At 41.5% G+C, this 15,280-nt stretch overlaps 1 protein-coding gene across 1 annotated transcript in view; it reads left to right on the forward strand.

Moving 5' to 3' along the window:
• Positions 1-15,280, forward strand: part of SCAPER (S-phase cyclin A associated protein in the ER) — a 379,320-nt gene that overhangs the window by 49,718 nt on the left and 314,322 nt on the right. The window contains 2 exon segments of the mRNA XM_043987611.1: positions 8,782-8,882; positions 9,563-9,679. Coding sequence (XP_043843546.1) covers positions 8,782-8,882; positions 9,563-9,679 — 218 coding nt within the window.

Consider the following 15,280-nt stretch of genomic DNA (forward strand, 5'->3'; position numbering starts at 1 on the left):
GCCATCTTGATTTTCTTTTGGGAAAATTTCCCCTTCTCCCTTTTAAAGTAGGGTCTGTAAAAAATCTTTGTTCCCATTGTGAGTGCAGCAAAGACATCTCCTTCAAAGGAACTCAAGCAATTAGCAGTAGGCTGTAAGGAGGTCACTGTCTTTGGAAAGGGTGGCCTTGCCAACAGCTGGCCTAGCAAGGGAGACCTGTCTGCAGAACCGATGAATCAGTAAGCATTTCTTGAGTACCTACTGTGTTTGTCTTTAAAGTGCCATATAAATGTCAGTTGGGATTGCTAGTAAACAAGGCCTGAGGGGAATGTGCAGATAATCATCCTATGAAAGAAGGTCTCTTCTCCTTCCTTTACCATGAACATCTTCAAGGCTTCATGTTGCCCTCATAGGACTTCTTTCTTCCTTCAACACTACCCTTAAGGTCAATTTTTAGCAAATATTTTTATTATTTTGGTTTTTATTATCATTTCTCAATTAAAAGCATTTTTCTCCCTCTTTCTGCCTCACCCTATTTCATCTCCTATCTCCCAAAAGAAACAATGAAAACATGTGTAGCTAAAAGATATCATTATTTGTTTTGATTTTTTTTTGTGGGGTAGTGAGGGTTAAGTGACTTGCCCAGGGTCACACAGCTAGTACGTGTGAAGTGTCTGAGGCTGGATTTGAACTCAGGTCCTCTTGAATCCAGGGCTGGTGCTTTATCCACTGTGCCACCTTGCTGCCCCCACTAATAGATATCATTATGCAAAGCATATTCCCTCTTTGGCCTTGTCTGGAAATGTGTGCTTTCTTTGCCTTGTGAATTCCTCCCTTCCTGTCGGGGGTGGGTGGTGTGCTTCTTTATTCTTCTAGGATCAGGGTTGGCTTTTTTGCTTTGGTAAAGTCGTTTTTCTCATCATGTTGTTACGGTATAAATGGTTCTCTTGGTTCTGGTCTCTTCAGTCTTCAGTCAGTCAACAAGCATTTATTGAGTGCTTATTATGTGTCAGGCACCGCACTAAGTAAGTTCTGTAGTCACAAGCAGAGGCAAAAGTCTCTAGAAGCCCATTCTAATGGGTGAGAAACAGCCTGTACAGCACTCTGCACCTGCGAGGTGTGGACACGCCTCAGAGGGGAGCGCCCAGGGCGACTATGGTGGGAAGATGGGGGTCGGGGGAAGGTCCTTCTCAGGAGCTTGAGGGATGAGCTTGAAGGAAGCCAGGGAAACCAGGAGGCGGAATTGAGGATGAAGAGAGTGAGGAGGACCAAGAATGCCGGTGTCACCAGGGGAGTGGAATCAAGTGAAGGAAGACTGGAAAGGTAAAAGGGGGCTCCACATGAAGGGATTTCAAAGATGCAGAGGATTTTATCTTTGACCCTGACAGTAATAGGGAGCCACTGGAGTTTATCGGATAGGGGGTTGACAGTCGGCCCGCACTTGAGGAAGTGTACTTCTGGCGGCTGAATGGGGAGGGATTGGAGTCAGGAAGACCCAACCGAAGGCTCTAGCAATGGTTCAGGCATGAGGTGATGAGGACCTGCACTGGGGTAGTGACCCTGTGAGTAGAGAGAAGTGTGGTATAGACGAGAGAGGAAGTGAAGGTAGAAATGACAAGACTTGGCAACACATTGGTTATGTGGAGTGAGTGACTGGGAAGATGGTGGTGCTTTTGATCATAATACCAATGCTGGGCAGAGGTGAGAGCTGGGAGAAGATAGAGTAAGTTCACTTTTTGACACTTTGAGTTTGAGATGTCTGTGGGGTGTCCTGTTCAAGATGTTTAATAGGCAATTGATGATATGAGACTGGAGGTCAGGAGAGAAGTTAGGACTGATTAAGAGATAATACAGAAGGCCTCAAGATCGAACCTTGGGGGACATCCACAGGTAATAGGTGGCACCTGGAGAAAGATCCGGCAAAGGATATTGCAAAGGTGCAGTCAGGTGGGAGAAGAACCAGGAGAGATGAAACTGGAGAGAATAAGCAGAACGTGGGGAGAAGAGTAGGGGTGTGCTATGGACAGTGGTCAGACAGGTAAGAGGAGAACCAGGAGAGAGCAGAGCCATAAAAACCCAGAGAGGAGAGTGTCCCGGAGAAGGGGATGGTCAGCAGTGTTAGATTTAGCAGAGAGATCAAAAAGAATGAGAGCCAATAAGAGCTCATTAGTCACTTTGGAGAGAGCAGTTTCTGTGGAGTTATGCGATTGGCAGCCAGATTGAGAAGTAAACAAGAAGAGAGGAAGCATTTCTGTGTGCATTTATTCTCTGTATATTCATTCTCTCTATTCTTAGCGTACATGTTTGTTGGATCCTCTGACAGAATGTTAGCTCCTGGAGGAGAGCTTGTGTTCCATGTTCTGTATTCTTCTCTGAACTCAGTCTTCTTTACTGAATCTGTGTCTAAGCCCCACCTTCTAAAGATCAGTTTTGCCCAGAGCTCTGTCCTGGGCCCTCTTCTCTTCTCGCTCTGTACCATTTCACTTAGTGATCTCATCTATTCTCATGAAGTCAAGTATCATCTGTGTACTGATGATTCTCCTCTAAACTCTCTCCTGACCTCCACACTTGCATTTCCAGCTGCCTATTAGATGTTTCTAAATGGATGTTCCTTAGATATCTGAAACTCAGCGTTTCCAAAACTGTTTATTTCTCTCCCCAAGTCACTACCCTCCTCTTTCCAAACTTCCCTATTATTGTCGAGAGTCCCACCATCCTTTTTTCCAGTCATCCAGGCTTGCATCTCTAAGGGGCTAAAATTCTAGCTGGTCTGTCTAAACTATCTAATGAGTGGTCACCAATAAATTAGAAGCTTTAGCAAGAGTTTAGACTTTTAAGCATTTATTATGGAGAATAAGAATTTGGTGAAGAGAGAGAGAAAGGCCTAGATTCATCTATCTATCTTGGGGAACTACAGTTCTGCTCTGCTCTCCATGAGAGTCCTGACGAAGGTGAGAGCGCTAGCCTGGCCCCCTCTTCCTCCCACAAGCAAAGGTCACTTCCTGACGCCAAAGAAAAGCCACATGTCTTGCCCTCAGGCACCTTCTCATGGCGGAGCTTTCCTTTAGTAAGTCTCCAGCAGGTGGTGTCATTCCAATCGTTACACAATCCAGGTATCATTTCCTCCCCCCGCCCCAATATTCAGTTTATTGCCAAGTGCTGTCTGTTTTGCCTATATTATACCTCTTACATATTGCCCCCCCTCTCTTCTCTGACACTGTCACCAGCCTGGTGTAGGCCCTCATCCTCATTCCTCCACTGTTGTCATGGCCGACTGCTGCCTTGGGTCTCTCCCCACTCTGGTTCATCTGTTATTTAGCTGTTAGACTGATCATCATCCTGACCCTTCTCCTACTCTTCTAGTCTTCTGATGCCTTACCCAGGGTCTCCCTCCACTCCCAGCCCACACGCCTTTCCTCTCCCCCCCACCCCCAAGCCATGTGATCTGGTGACACTGGCCTCCGTGCTGAGCCTCAAATAAGACCCTCCATTTTCTCTGGGAGGCTCTCCCTCTTTTCCTCTTCCTGGCTTCTCTGCACTCTTTCAAGTCCCAGATGAGGTCCCACCTTCTCATCTCTCTGCCCACTAAGCATTGGCTTTTGGGTCTGTACTAAGCTGACACAAAATATGCAGTATGACTCCATAGAATAAACAAACAGACCTGCCTTATTTTAGACTGATCAAATGTCTTGGCGTATTACGTGTATTAGTATTTTCCAGATGTATTTAGAAACTATTGATTAATAACGTTCAAATGCATTTTAAAATGTTCGTGAATTCATAGTAGCTTTTTTGTTCCTCTATCTTTTCTCAATCAACAGATACTAATAGTTGTATTACCACTGTCATGGGCAGGGGGGTCCATTAAGATTTTTTTTTTTAGTGGGGCAGTGAGGGTTAAGCGACTTGCCCTGGGTCACACAGCTAGTAAGTATCAAGTGTTTTAGGCCAGATTTGAACTCAGGTCCTCCTGATCCAGGGCTAGTGCTTTATCCACTGCATCACCTAGCTGCCCCCAAAGATTTTTTTATTAAAAAAGGTTCCACATATTGGTTCAGGTGGGGAAACTGCTCTCGTTTATGTTATTTGGTTCTTGTTAGACAACTTAACACCCCAGGAGTGTCTATAGTGGGAATGGAATGCATTATTGCTTCTGCATGGCTTTGGATCTTCTGGAATTCTGGTGAATCTTCCATTTTGACAGTAAATGTAGGACTGCTGGTTGGCAAAAAAAGAGTAGTCAGGTCAAACTTTAAGGAATTTTAAGGAACAAATTAGAATATGGAGTGAAATCAGGCATCACATTAACATGTTTCCATAAGCAAACAGGCAGTTACTCATTTAGGTAACCCACTGATGTATCCTGTTAAAACAATACAGGTATATAGAATCATCAAGCTGTTTTTCTGCTAGAAGCTGTAGTTCACTGAAAAATCTTAGTGCCTGGAACAGAGTAGATGTTTAATAAATGCTTGTAGATTGGGCTCGACCTGACCTTCCCGTTTAGAAGCTCATATCAAAATGAATGGGAGAGGTCCTTCAGAGGAATGCCTTAAAGTTGAAAACATCTATGGTAAGTTTATTCTTATTAGTCCTTTAGGAAAAATGCACAGTGGGCATTTTCTTTCGAAAGGGGCCTGGGTTGTTCTGAAAAGGGAATGACTCTTAAAATTTACTTAAGAGTCTTGTATGCAGGCTTTCTTTTGTTGGGGCCTTGCTTGCTACATGATGAAAGTCTCCTTTGCTCTAGCACCATAGGGTATATCCCACTGCACTCACTACTGTAGGGATGTCCTGGGCCCCAGGGCCTGGGCACCAGTATTGTGTATCAGTAGGACAAAGGGATGGCGCCAAGCAGCCTGCTGTATGCGCCAGTAACTAGAATGAATTACAAACCAATCGAATCCGTTGCAGCCAATTGGTAAACTAATTGGTAATTTTAGCTGTACATCTATATGTCGTTATCTGGATGCCTGTAATGTTGCTTTCAGAGCTACTTTTGTTCAGCTTCATCCTGCTCGACAAAATGGCCTTCATAGCTTCAGGGAGAAAGATGTGCATCAGTGAGTATGGGGCCGCTCCAGCTGCTTGTCTTGTTTGTATTCCCTTGTTCCTAAAACATGACTCGGATTACAGCTGCGTGGTAGTGCTCTGATCCCTTCTGATAATGTTGAGCTAAACATTCCTTAGAATAGGTTGTTTAAGCCATCAATGTGCTTTCTGTGGGCCAACTGGCATATCAGAAATGCAACTGCTTATATTGCGTATGTATTCTTTAGTCTCTAGCAAAAAGTGAAATTGGTAGCAAACTTCCTTAATAAATTATTCTGAATGAAATCTTTCTGATCTCTAATTTGAGTGATTGAAGCTGAATTAATTTAAAGAGTAAAAATCATATTCATAGAGTGAGAGAAGGTAGTCTGTTGAAATGCTTAATTTGTTCTTTTCTTGATTGTACTAGACGTTTATTACCAATGATTGGCACCAAGAGTTGCCTTAGATAGGAAGAAAACAGTACTTTTGTGTGTGTGTGTGTGTGTGAAAACAATACTTTTTTTTTGTTGTTGTTGTTGAGGGAATTCTTCTTCCTCTTCCTCTTCCTCTTCCTCCTCCTCCTCCTCCTCCTCTTTTTCTTCTTCTTCTTCTTCTTCTTCTTCTTCTTCTTCTTCTTCTTCTTCAGTGAGGCATTTGGGGTTAAGTGACTCACTCAGGGTCATACAGCTAGTAAGTGTCAAGTGTCTGAGGCCAGATTTGAACTCAGGTCCTCCTGAATCCAGGGCTGGTACTCTATCCACTGTGCCACCTAGCTGCCCCTGGGAATTCTTCTTAAGAGAAGTACTACTTTTAAATCTGAAATAATGTTGTTAAGCATTAATTTTTGAAAATTTTGGATTACATTTATTATCCTCTTTGAGTCTGCACTTCACAATTTTGGGTGGTATCTGTAAGTTGATACAGAATTATAAGGAAAATTCAGTGCTTCTGGGAAGATAGATGATTGCAAATTGTTTCTGGAAGGCATTGGTTTGTGGGTTTTTTTTTGTTTTGTTTTGTTTTGTTTTAGTGAGGCAATTGGGGTTAAGTGACTTGCCCAGAGTCACACAGCTAGTAAGTGTTAAGTGTCTGAGGCTGGATTTGAACTCAGGTACTCCTGACTCCAGGGCCGGTGCTCTATCCACTGCGCCACCTAGCTGCCCCCAAGGCATTGGTTTTTGAACCACATGACAGGAATCTTCCCACCTGCTTGATATTTTCCATTAGAAAATGAGAAAAATGAGCCTTTTCCAATATGGCGAGAATGGTGTGTGTGACTGTTAAGGATGAACAAGTCGCAAATACTTGCAGCGTCTTGTGCACTTCAGTTTCAGCTGTAGCCAGCATCACAATCCCACAGCTCCTCCTTTAGAAACAGGAAGGGATACTTCAGTTGAAGGTTCTGTTATCATTCCTTCCCCAAAACTCTTTGCCCCCATAGATGTATGAATTGGGGCCAAGGTGTAATTATTGCCAGATGAACATTACGCACTGTCACACTGATGTGATTTCAGATCATCTAAAGAAGAGAATTCAAAGTAAAATCACAGTAATGATGACTGGTGTGTGTGGTGAGCGTGGGGTCTGGTCTTCTGAGTTATGTAAGTTCAGTTTAGAAGGATTCCCTGTCAGACGTTCATTTCATTTTTTTTTTCTGTCATCGGAAACTCGTTGACAACAGAGAGGCTGTAGACTTGTGGAAACCCTGAGTTGGAGGGGACTCAGAGGTCCTCTTGCCCAGACATTCCTTCTCTTATCGGGATGCAGTGTGCCCCAGGGAGGGGCCTTGGCAGCAGAACATTAGGCTGCAATCTCTGTGACGCCTTGTTTCTATTCCTAGGTCTTAACTGAAAGCTCATTTTCTTGGTTGGATTTTTCATACCTTTAACTGAGCTTCTGTTTTTCTGCCTTCTCTTAGAGACTTGTAAGATCTTCCTATACTCTGCTCTATTGAGGTATCATGGAAAAGATCTTTGGAATGAGAAGAAATAAAAATGAAAAATAAATCTGCCCCAGACTTTTTGTTTTACTAAAATAAAAGAAGTCAGAGGGGCAGCTAGATGGTGCAGTGGATAGAGCACCGGCCCTGAATTCAGGAGGACCTGAGTTCAAATCCAGCCTCAGACATTTGACACTTACTAGCTGTGTGACCCTGGGTGAGTCACTTAACCCCAATTGCCTCACCAAAAAAGAAAGAAGAAGAAGAAGCCAGAGCTCCCTGAATAAAAGATGTAGCAATACCATTTATGTTCATTTAGCTCTGTAATTTCTTTTTTTTTTAGTGAGGCAATTGGGGTTAAGTGACTCACCCAGGGTCACACAGCTAATAACTGTTAAGTGTCTGAGGTCAGATTTGAACTCAGGTCCTCCTGAATCCAGGGCCAGTGCTCTATCCACTGCGCCACCTAGCTGCCCCTGTAATGTTTTTGAGACTAGCCCTAAGTCAGTGCCTAGAGACACTGAGCTGCTTCAGTGAAAGGCTTTAGCTGTTTATGATAGGGCGTGTTGAAAGCTCTAGTACATGAGAGAGTGAGTGGTTGTCTAGAGCCTTGGACTGAAGCTCCCAGGGTGACAGGAGCCATCATACAGGACGTCTGTGGCCTGGTCTCCTGACTGCAGGGCTCTTTTCAGTTCAAGTGGAGTAATCAAGAGGCCTGCAGAGATATTATGCTCTGTCCAGGGTCCACTTCCTAGGGGAAGGGCAGAAACCAAGGAGAAGAGCTTCAGGACACTAGCTAACATTCCCATAAGACTTCCTGGTTAAGATTCATGTCATTTATCTCACTTGACACTCACAGTAAGCCTAGATTGAATTCTGGGTGAGGAACAAGCACCCAAGTAAAGAGCTCTTTCCCATGGCTAATGAAGTTCCAAATTTTCTCCCTCCCTCATTCCCTCCACCCTTCCCCACCCATTGAGAAGGTAAGAAATAGGATGCTGGTTATACATATGCAATTCTGCAAATATATTTCCACCTTAGCCAATTTACATACCATTGTTAATTCATATTTTGTATTCAAAATATAACTGGGTGGGGGGCAGCTAGATGGCGCAATGGTTAAAGCGCTGGCCCTGGATTCAGGAGTACCTGAGTTCAAATCCAGCCTCAGACACTTAACACTTACTAGCTGTGTGACCCTGGGCAAGTCACTTAACCCCCATTGTCCCGCAACCCCCCCTCCCCAAAAAAACCAAAACCAAAACCAAAACCAAAAAAAATATATAACTGGAAGTTTTGTTTATTAGCCAGTCTGGTTAGTTCTCTAGAATTATGCTTTCTGAATTGGATGGAGCTTTCAATGAACTTTTTAAATTAAGCATAAATTGACTCCCTCAAATTTCATTTCAGAGTTGGAGTTAAAGATGGTTAATTATCAATTGAACCTATGACAGTACTTTCCTTAAAGGAAGCAGAATGTTAAAAGGATCCTGCTTAATTCACTTGGACCCAGCAGGTGCCCATGTGTACTTGTCTGTAGTCACTTTCTAGAGTAGAAGACCTTTGTCCAAATCCCTTGAGCTGGAGTGACCATTTTGGAATGTTTTAAGAAAGAACAGCACTGATTCCATATGTTCTCTAAACTGTTCCTCTCCTTTCTCCCGGTCCCTTGTGGTTGGTGAATAGGCAAAATCTGGAAGGGTATGTTAATCCCCTGCATGAAGAGATTGTGCAAAAAATGGTTGGTTCCCAAGAAGTTTGATGTAACACTTGGGTCTTCCTTGGATTTTTATTCTTCTCAAATAAGAAATGTTTTCTTCCCTAATCAGGAGGTGCTGATGATGCTAGATAACTATGTAAGAGATTTTAAAGCGCTGATTGACTGGATACAGCTTCAAGAAAAACTGGAAAAGGCAGATGCTCAAAGCAGGTAATGATATTCTGGCTTGACAGAGTTATTTTCTTTTTGGTTGTGAGGATAGAGGTTCCATTATCATTGGACTTGATCCCATATTTTTCTGAGATGGCACACGAGCATCTAAGATATGAACCGGCAAGCATTTTGAAGACTTACATTCTTATTAGCACACTTTGGCATCACTAGGAATTCTAGAAATCTTCTAATGCAATGTCCAGGCTTCAGTGCCAAGGGCAACGGTGCTCAGTATCATACTGTTCATTTATTTGATAGATGGGGCGTATTGCTAATTGTGAAGATGACAGTGGGATAATGAGTGGCTTTTAGAAATCCAAGTCTTGATAATCAGGGAGGCCTGACTGATTGGGGGTGGAGGGTGAGATATTCTGCTGATTGCTTATATTTCTGATTCCCTGGGTCTGCTGTAATAGACTCAGCTGAGGTACCGTGTGTAAAGCACATTGCAAATGGTAAAGAGATCTATCCATGCTAGCTCTTAGCTAGTACTAGCAGTAAGTCTCCCTTACAACATGAGGCTAGAAGTCTTTGTTGCTTCTCACCAGCATCCTTGTAAACTTGCTGTTGAGCAGCACTTTAGAGACAGTTAAGTTACAGTCCTATTTTGATCGACAAAATGCAGCTAAAATGTTGCATTTTCATTTTTCATGCATTAAGTTTTTCTTGAATTGCAGACCCACTTCATTGGCATGGGAAGTAAAGAAAATGTCCCCAGGACGTCACGTCATTCCTAGCCCATCAACAGATAGAATCAGTGTAACATCAAATGCTCGAAGAAGCTTAAATTTTGGGTAAGATGCAAAGAATTTTTCAAGAACATGATGATATATTCCTGGGCACCCAACCTGATGAATCTGTGTGTTCTCCTGGTGTGTCAGAGGCCTCGTTTTTTGTTTTGTTAATATATTCGGATTAATAGTAACTCACTCCAGGTATCTGTCTCCAGCCTCATTCCCAGAATATTTCCAGTGCCCTCTTTCGCTGGTCATTCATATTCTGTATTAGTTATCATGATCAACTGACTGCCACTTATCTGTGCTCACTGCTGGCCTTTTCACTGCCCTGTATGCTATCTGTAATTTTACTTTTTCCAAGGTTGTAATGTTCCACAAAGGGAAGGGAATAAGCATTTATTAAGCACCTACTGTGTACCAGGCACTGTGCTAAGTACTTTACAAGTATTATCTCACTTGATGCTCCCAACAACCAACCCCTTTGGTAGGGGATGTTATTATTCTCATTTTACTGATGAGGAAACTGAGGCAGAGATTAAGTGACTCGCCTAGGGTCACATAACTAGTAAGTACTGATCTGAACTCAGGCCTTCCCTATTTTGGTCCAGCACTCTGTGCCTTGCTCCACTTAGTGCCGAATGAGTGAATGACAAAAAAGGAAGTACTTGGGTCAGGAATTGCCAGTGTATTCCTTTTAGAAAGAAAAACAACGTTTTTTATTCTCTTTGCTGTTCTTTTACATCAGTCATTTCTGTTTATACTTCCGTCTCTCAGATTAACCCTTCCTTCCAGCAAAGACAGAGAAACAAAAGTTTCTCAGTGACTGTGTCTAGCAAGGTAGACAGTATTGGCCCCTGCAGTCTCCTCATTCTCTATTGATTCTTCTCTGGGGCCAAGTTTCGTCATAATCACACAGCACTAGGTGCTGAGGTATTTGAGATTCTTTTTATCTGTTTTCTTTCCTTGTAAGACAGTTTTTCCTTGTCCATTTTCTTTGAATCTTATTCTGGTTGAGAAATCTTTTGATTCTTGTGTGCTTTAGCAGTCTTGTCATTTTCATCTTCTTACGTTCCAGGACCAGTTCTTTATGTGGCATGCCAGAGACTGAAGGGGGGGGCTCCATTATCCCAACTGATGAGCATATGTACCTTGTCCTGTGAATGTTATCTAAGGTGCTCCCTCAGTGTGGCCTGGCCTTTGATGTTTCCTTTTCTCCTCAACTACTTTTCTTTCTTTCTTTCTTTTCCTTCCTTCCTTTGGCAATGAGGGTTAAGTGACTTGCCCAGGGTCACACAGCTAGTTAAGTGTCAAGTGTCTGAGGTTGTATTTGAACTCAGGTCCTTCTGAATCCAGGGCCGGTGCTTTATCCACTGCGCCACCTAGCTGCCCCTCCTTAACTACTTTTCAGTGTTAGTAGGAGGTGGTGTGGTCCATTAACTATGGCTATCTGCCTTGAGTAGTTTGCAAAATGAACTTGTATTCTCAATCCTTGTTGCCTTTGTTGCTTCTGTGTCGCATCACTTGTTTAAGAAGATTATGTCTTTGCTTAGGTGATTTTTGGTCTTTTTAAGAAAAAATTATTGTGGCAACTTTTATATTAATTAAACCTATGTAAAAAAGAAGATAGAATCAGTCAATGCCTTTACTTTTGTCTATTTCTTTTTGTCTGCTTCTTGTTGTTTGGAACTCACAGCTCATTGACGTAGCATGAGTTGGAGTTCACATATTCTCTATCATACATTATCTTCAAGTCATTTTTATCCTTACTTTAAATTTGGGATATACTTTGACCTTTGCCATAGCCATAGGATGATACAGTCACACACAGATAACTGATTCTTAAAATATTGTTTTTACTGTAACCACTTGTTTCCTCTGTAATTACTTTATTTTTTATTTATTTCATTGGGTGTTTGCTATGTTCATCACCCTTTGATTCTTTTTTGAAGAGAGTATTGAGAACATCCAGGCGTGAGCCTTCTGAGTTGTCTGCAGCCTCTCATTTCTTAACCAGTGGAGTTTTCAGTGGCCTCCCCCTTGCCCACTTTTTCAGTAAAGTCACCTAGTATCAAGATATATGACTTAGCTTAGAAGAACCTGTCATATTTTTCCCACAACTTTATTTTTCTGTCTCTGACTCTTCTTTTCCCATTGTCTTTTTAAAAGGGGAGATGTTTAAGTGCCTCATGAAGGACATTTCTCTTTTTTTAAGCCTCATGAGGAACCTAACATTGCCAATCTCTGTATTTGCTTTTTCTGAGGAGAACTAGGTAACTATTCTTCATTTAATTGCATTTTCTTTATGTTTTCTGGTTTCACTTATGTGTCTACATATACTTGTGCAGTTGCTTCATATCATCTGTCCTCTTTTCAGTCATTCCCATACCATCTCTGCTGAAGAAGAGGAAGAGGACTACATGAGATTGAGGACCGCTTTTTGGTGGCTGTTTTTGTTTTGTTTTGTTTTATTTAATGGGTCATTGTAGCTTAGAAAAAAATTCAATTACTTGGCAGTCAGATTTCTGGTAAGAAAATTTTTTAATACTCAGACTAACTCTTGGATAGCAGGCATAGAGTCTGTTGATGGACCCTTACTTGAAGTCTTTCCTCTTTGGAAAATTTGCCAAGAGTTTGGCATAATATTTGAGAACTAAAGCTAATTTTCGGGTCATGTTTTGGTGGGGGAGTAGGACTTTAGTGGAAGACTTTAGTAGTTTAAAATAAATTCTCTAAAAGAAATGAGAGATGTGAATAATTGTTTTACAGAAAAGTCTGCAGATCTTCATTGTATAGTATCTGGTATAGTTCCAGCTATGTAATGAGCATGCCCAGCATAGCTAACACATTTCCATGAACCTGGTATTGTTCAACAAGTATTTATTTATTGTGATGTGGTTTTGGAAGAGTGATTTTCATTGGACTATCAAAGCAAGGTAGGTAGTTAAAATGGTCCTTCATGGTTTCTAAATTTTACTTGAAATTATGTTTTTAAGGGTTTCCTTGTTTGGAATGAATCTCAATGTTAGGTCCATTTTTCATAAGAGGAGGCGCATAGATATGTTTTGTTCTTCATAATACATATTACTTTCTGGTTTGCATATTGAGCAATTACATTGAAATCTGTATTGGAAAAATGATTGGCTCTAAGGGATCACAAATTTAGTTCTAATCATTAGATTAGGCAAAAAAAGAAATAAAAAAATACAGGTTCTTTTAACATCTCTAGTATTTTGTTGTTACCCAATTACATGTAAAAACAATTTTTAACATCCATTTTTAAAACTTTGAGTTCCAAATTCTCTCCCTTCTTCCCTTCCCCCCATTTTGAGAAGGCAAGCAATTTCATATAGGTTCTATATGTGTAGTCATGCCAAACATTTCCATATTAGTCGTATTGTGAAATATAACAAGACAAAAAAAACCTCAAGAAAAATAAAGAAAGTTTAAAAAATATGCTTCAATTTGTATTCAGACACCATCAGTTCTGTCTCTGGGAATGGAAAAGATCTTTCATCATATGACCTTCAGAGTTGTCTTGGATCATTGTATTGCTAAGAATAGTTGTCATTCACAGCTGATCATATTACAATATTGCTGTTACTTTGTACACAGTACATTTCAGTTTGCATCAGCTCATATAAGTTTTTATGGGTTTTTCTGAGAGTATCTTGCTCATCATTGCTTAGCCCAATAGTATTTTATCATAATCACATACCACAGTTTGTTCAGCCATTCCCCAGCTGATGGGCATTCCCTCAATTTCCATTCTTTGCCACAAGAAAAGAACTGCTATAAATATTTTTGTAGTATCCTTTTTGTTTTTATCTCTTTTTAGATACAGACCTAGTAGTAGTGATATTGCTAGGTCAAAGAGTATGCCTGGTTTTATAGAATGGTCAAAACAATTTACAACTCCATCAACAGTGTGTTAATGTCGCATTTTCCCTACATCCCCTCCAATATTTGTCATTTTCTTCTTCCATTCTATAAGCCAATCTAATAGGTATGAATTAGTACCCCAGAATTGTTTTGATTTGCATCTCTCCAATTAATAGTAAGTCAGAACATTTTTTTTCATATAGCTATAGATAGCTTTACTTCATCTGAAAACTGTTCATATCGTTAATTCATTTATCAATTGAGGAATGGCTCTTATTTTTATACATTTGACTCAGTTCTCCATATGTTTGCGAAATGAGGGATTTATCAGAGAAACTTGCTAACTATATTTCCCTCCCCATTTATTCTATTCTCTCTCCTTTCACCCTGTCCCTCCTCAAAAGTGTTTTGCTTCTGACTATCTCCTCCCCCAGTCTGCCCTCCCTTCTAATACCTCCTCTTATGCCCTTCCCTTCCTACTTTCCTGCAGGGTAAGATAGATTTCTACACTCAATTGAGTGTGTATGTTAATCCTTCTTTGAGCCAGTTCTGATGAGAGTAAGATTCACTCACTTCCCCTCACCTTCCCCATCTTCCCCTCCACCACAGAAACTTTTTCTTGCTTCTTTTATGGGTGATCATTTACCCCATTCCACCTCTCCGTTTCCCTTTTTCCCAGTGCATTACTTTCTCACTCCCTAATTAAGTCCTTTTGATATCTCTACCAACATTTCAGTTCTTAGTACTCCTGCCTTACTTCAGACTCCTGTTACAGTCTCCTGGCTTATTGTTTTGTTTTTTTTTTGGTGAGGCAACTGGGGTTAAGTAACTTGCCCAGGGTCACACAGCTAGTAAGTGTCAAGTGTCTGAGGCTGGATTTGAACTCAGGTTCTCCTGAATCCAGGGCTGGTGCTCTATTCACTGTGCCATCTAGCTGCCCCTCTCCTGGCTTATTGTAATAGTCTCCTAACTGGCCTCCCACTTCCTTCTCTTTGTTCTCTGGCCCTTCATTTCTCAGCCCTGGAGCCATGTTGTCCTGATTGAGGACAGCTTAGCACATCTTGCTTGCTGCTGATTGTGCTTCCTTGGGCTTGCTCTCTCCCAGCTGGAGATCCAGCTGCTCTTCCCCTCCCCCCTGCTACCTCTTGCTCTGGACACAATAACTAAATCAATACCACCAGATGGCTCTGCTTCCCCTCCCTGGGACTCTTCAGCCCCATACTCTCTTCCCAGGCTCCCCAAAATGTGTTATCTTCCCCCTTTGAATGTGAGTGCCTCAGGCCTCAGACTCTCCTTTATTTTTGTGTCTTCCTCCCTTTGGGCTGTTTTTTTTTTCCCCTGAGCGAAACATTTAATATTTATTTTTTTATTTTTTTAATGTATGAGGTATTTTATTTTTTCCCTTACATGTAAAGATAGTTCTCAACTTTTGTTTATACAAGCTTTACAATTTCAGATTTTTCTCCCTCCCTCCCCTCCCTCCCCCCTCCCCTAGACAGCAGGTAATCTGATACAGGTTATATCTATATATCTCTATACAGGGCTGTTATTTTTTAAAAGATGGCTTTTGAACACCTAGAAAAAGCAGCTCCATGTGTTTCTCAGGTTAGCCGGATTTCTCAGGACTTGCATTGTTTCCTATTCTCACAGGTTTGTTGACCCTATCGTTCAGGGGAATCCCAGAGCAGTTGTATGCCTGGACTTTGTCAGTGTCTCTGGCACAGTCACTCAGTACAATTCCACAGGCATTTCTTAAGCCCCTCCCAGGGGAAGGGTCTT

This window comes from Dromiciops gliroides, chromosome 2, assembly GCF_019393635.1.
Source record: "Dromiciops gliroides isolate mDroGli1 chromosome 2, mDroGli1.pri, whole genome shotgun sequence".
Classification (NCBI taxonomy): domain Eukaryota; kingdom Metazoa; phylum Chordata; class Mammalia; order Microbiotheria; family Microbiotheriidae; genus Dromiciops; species Dromiciops gliroides.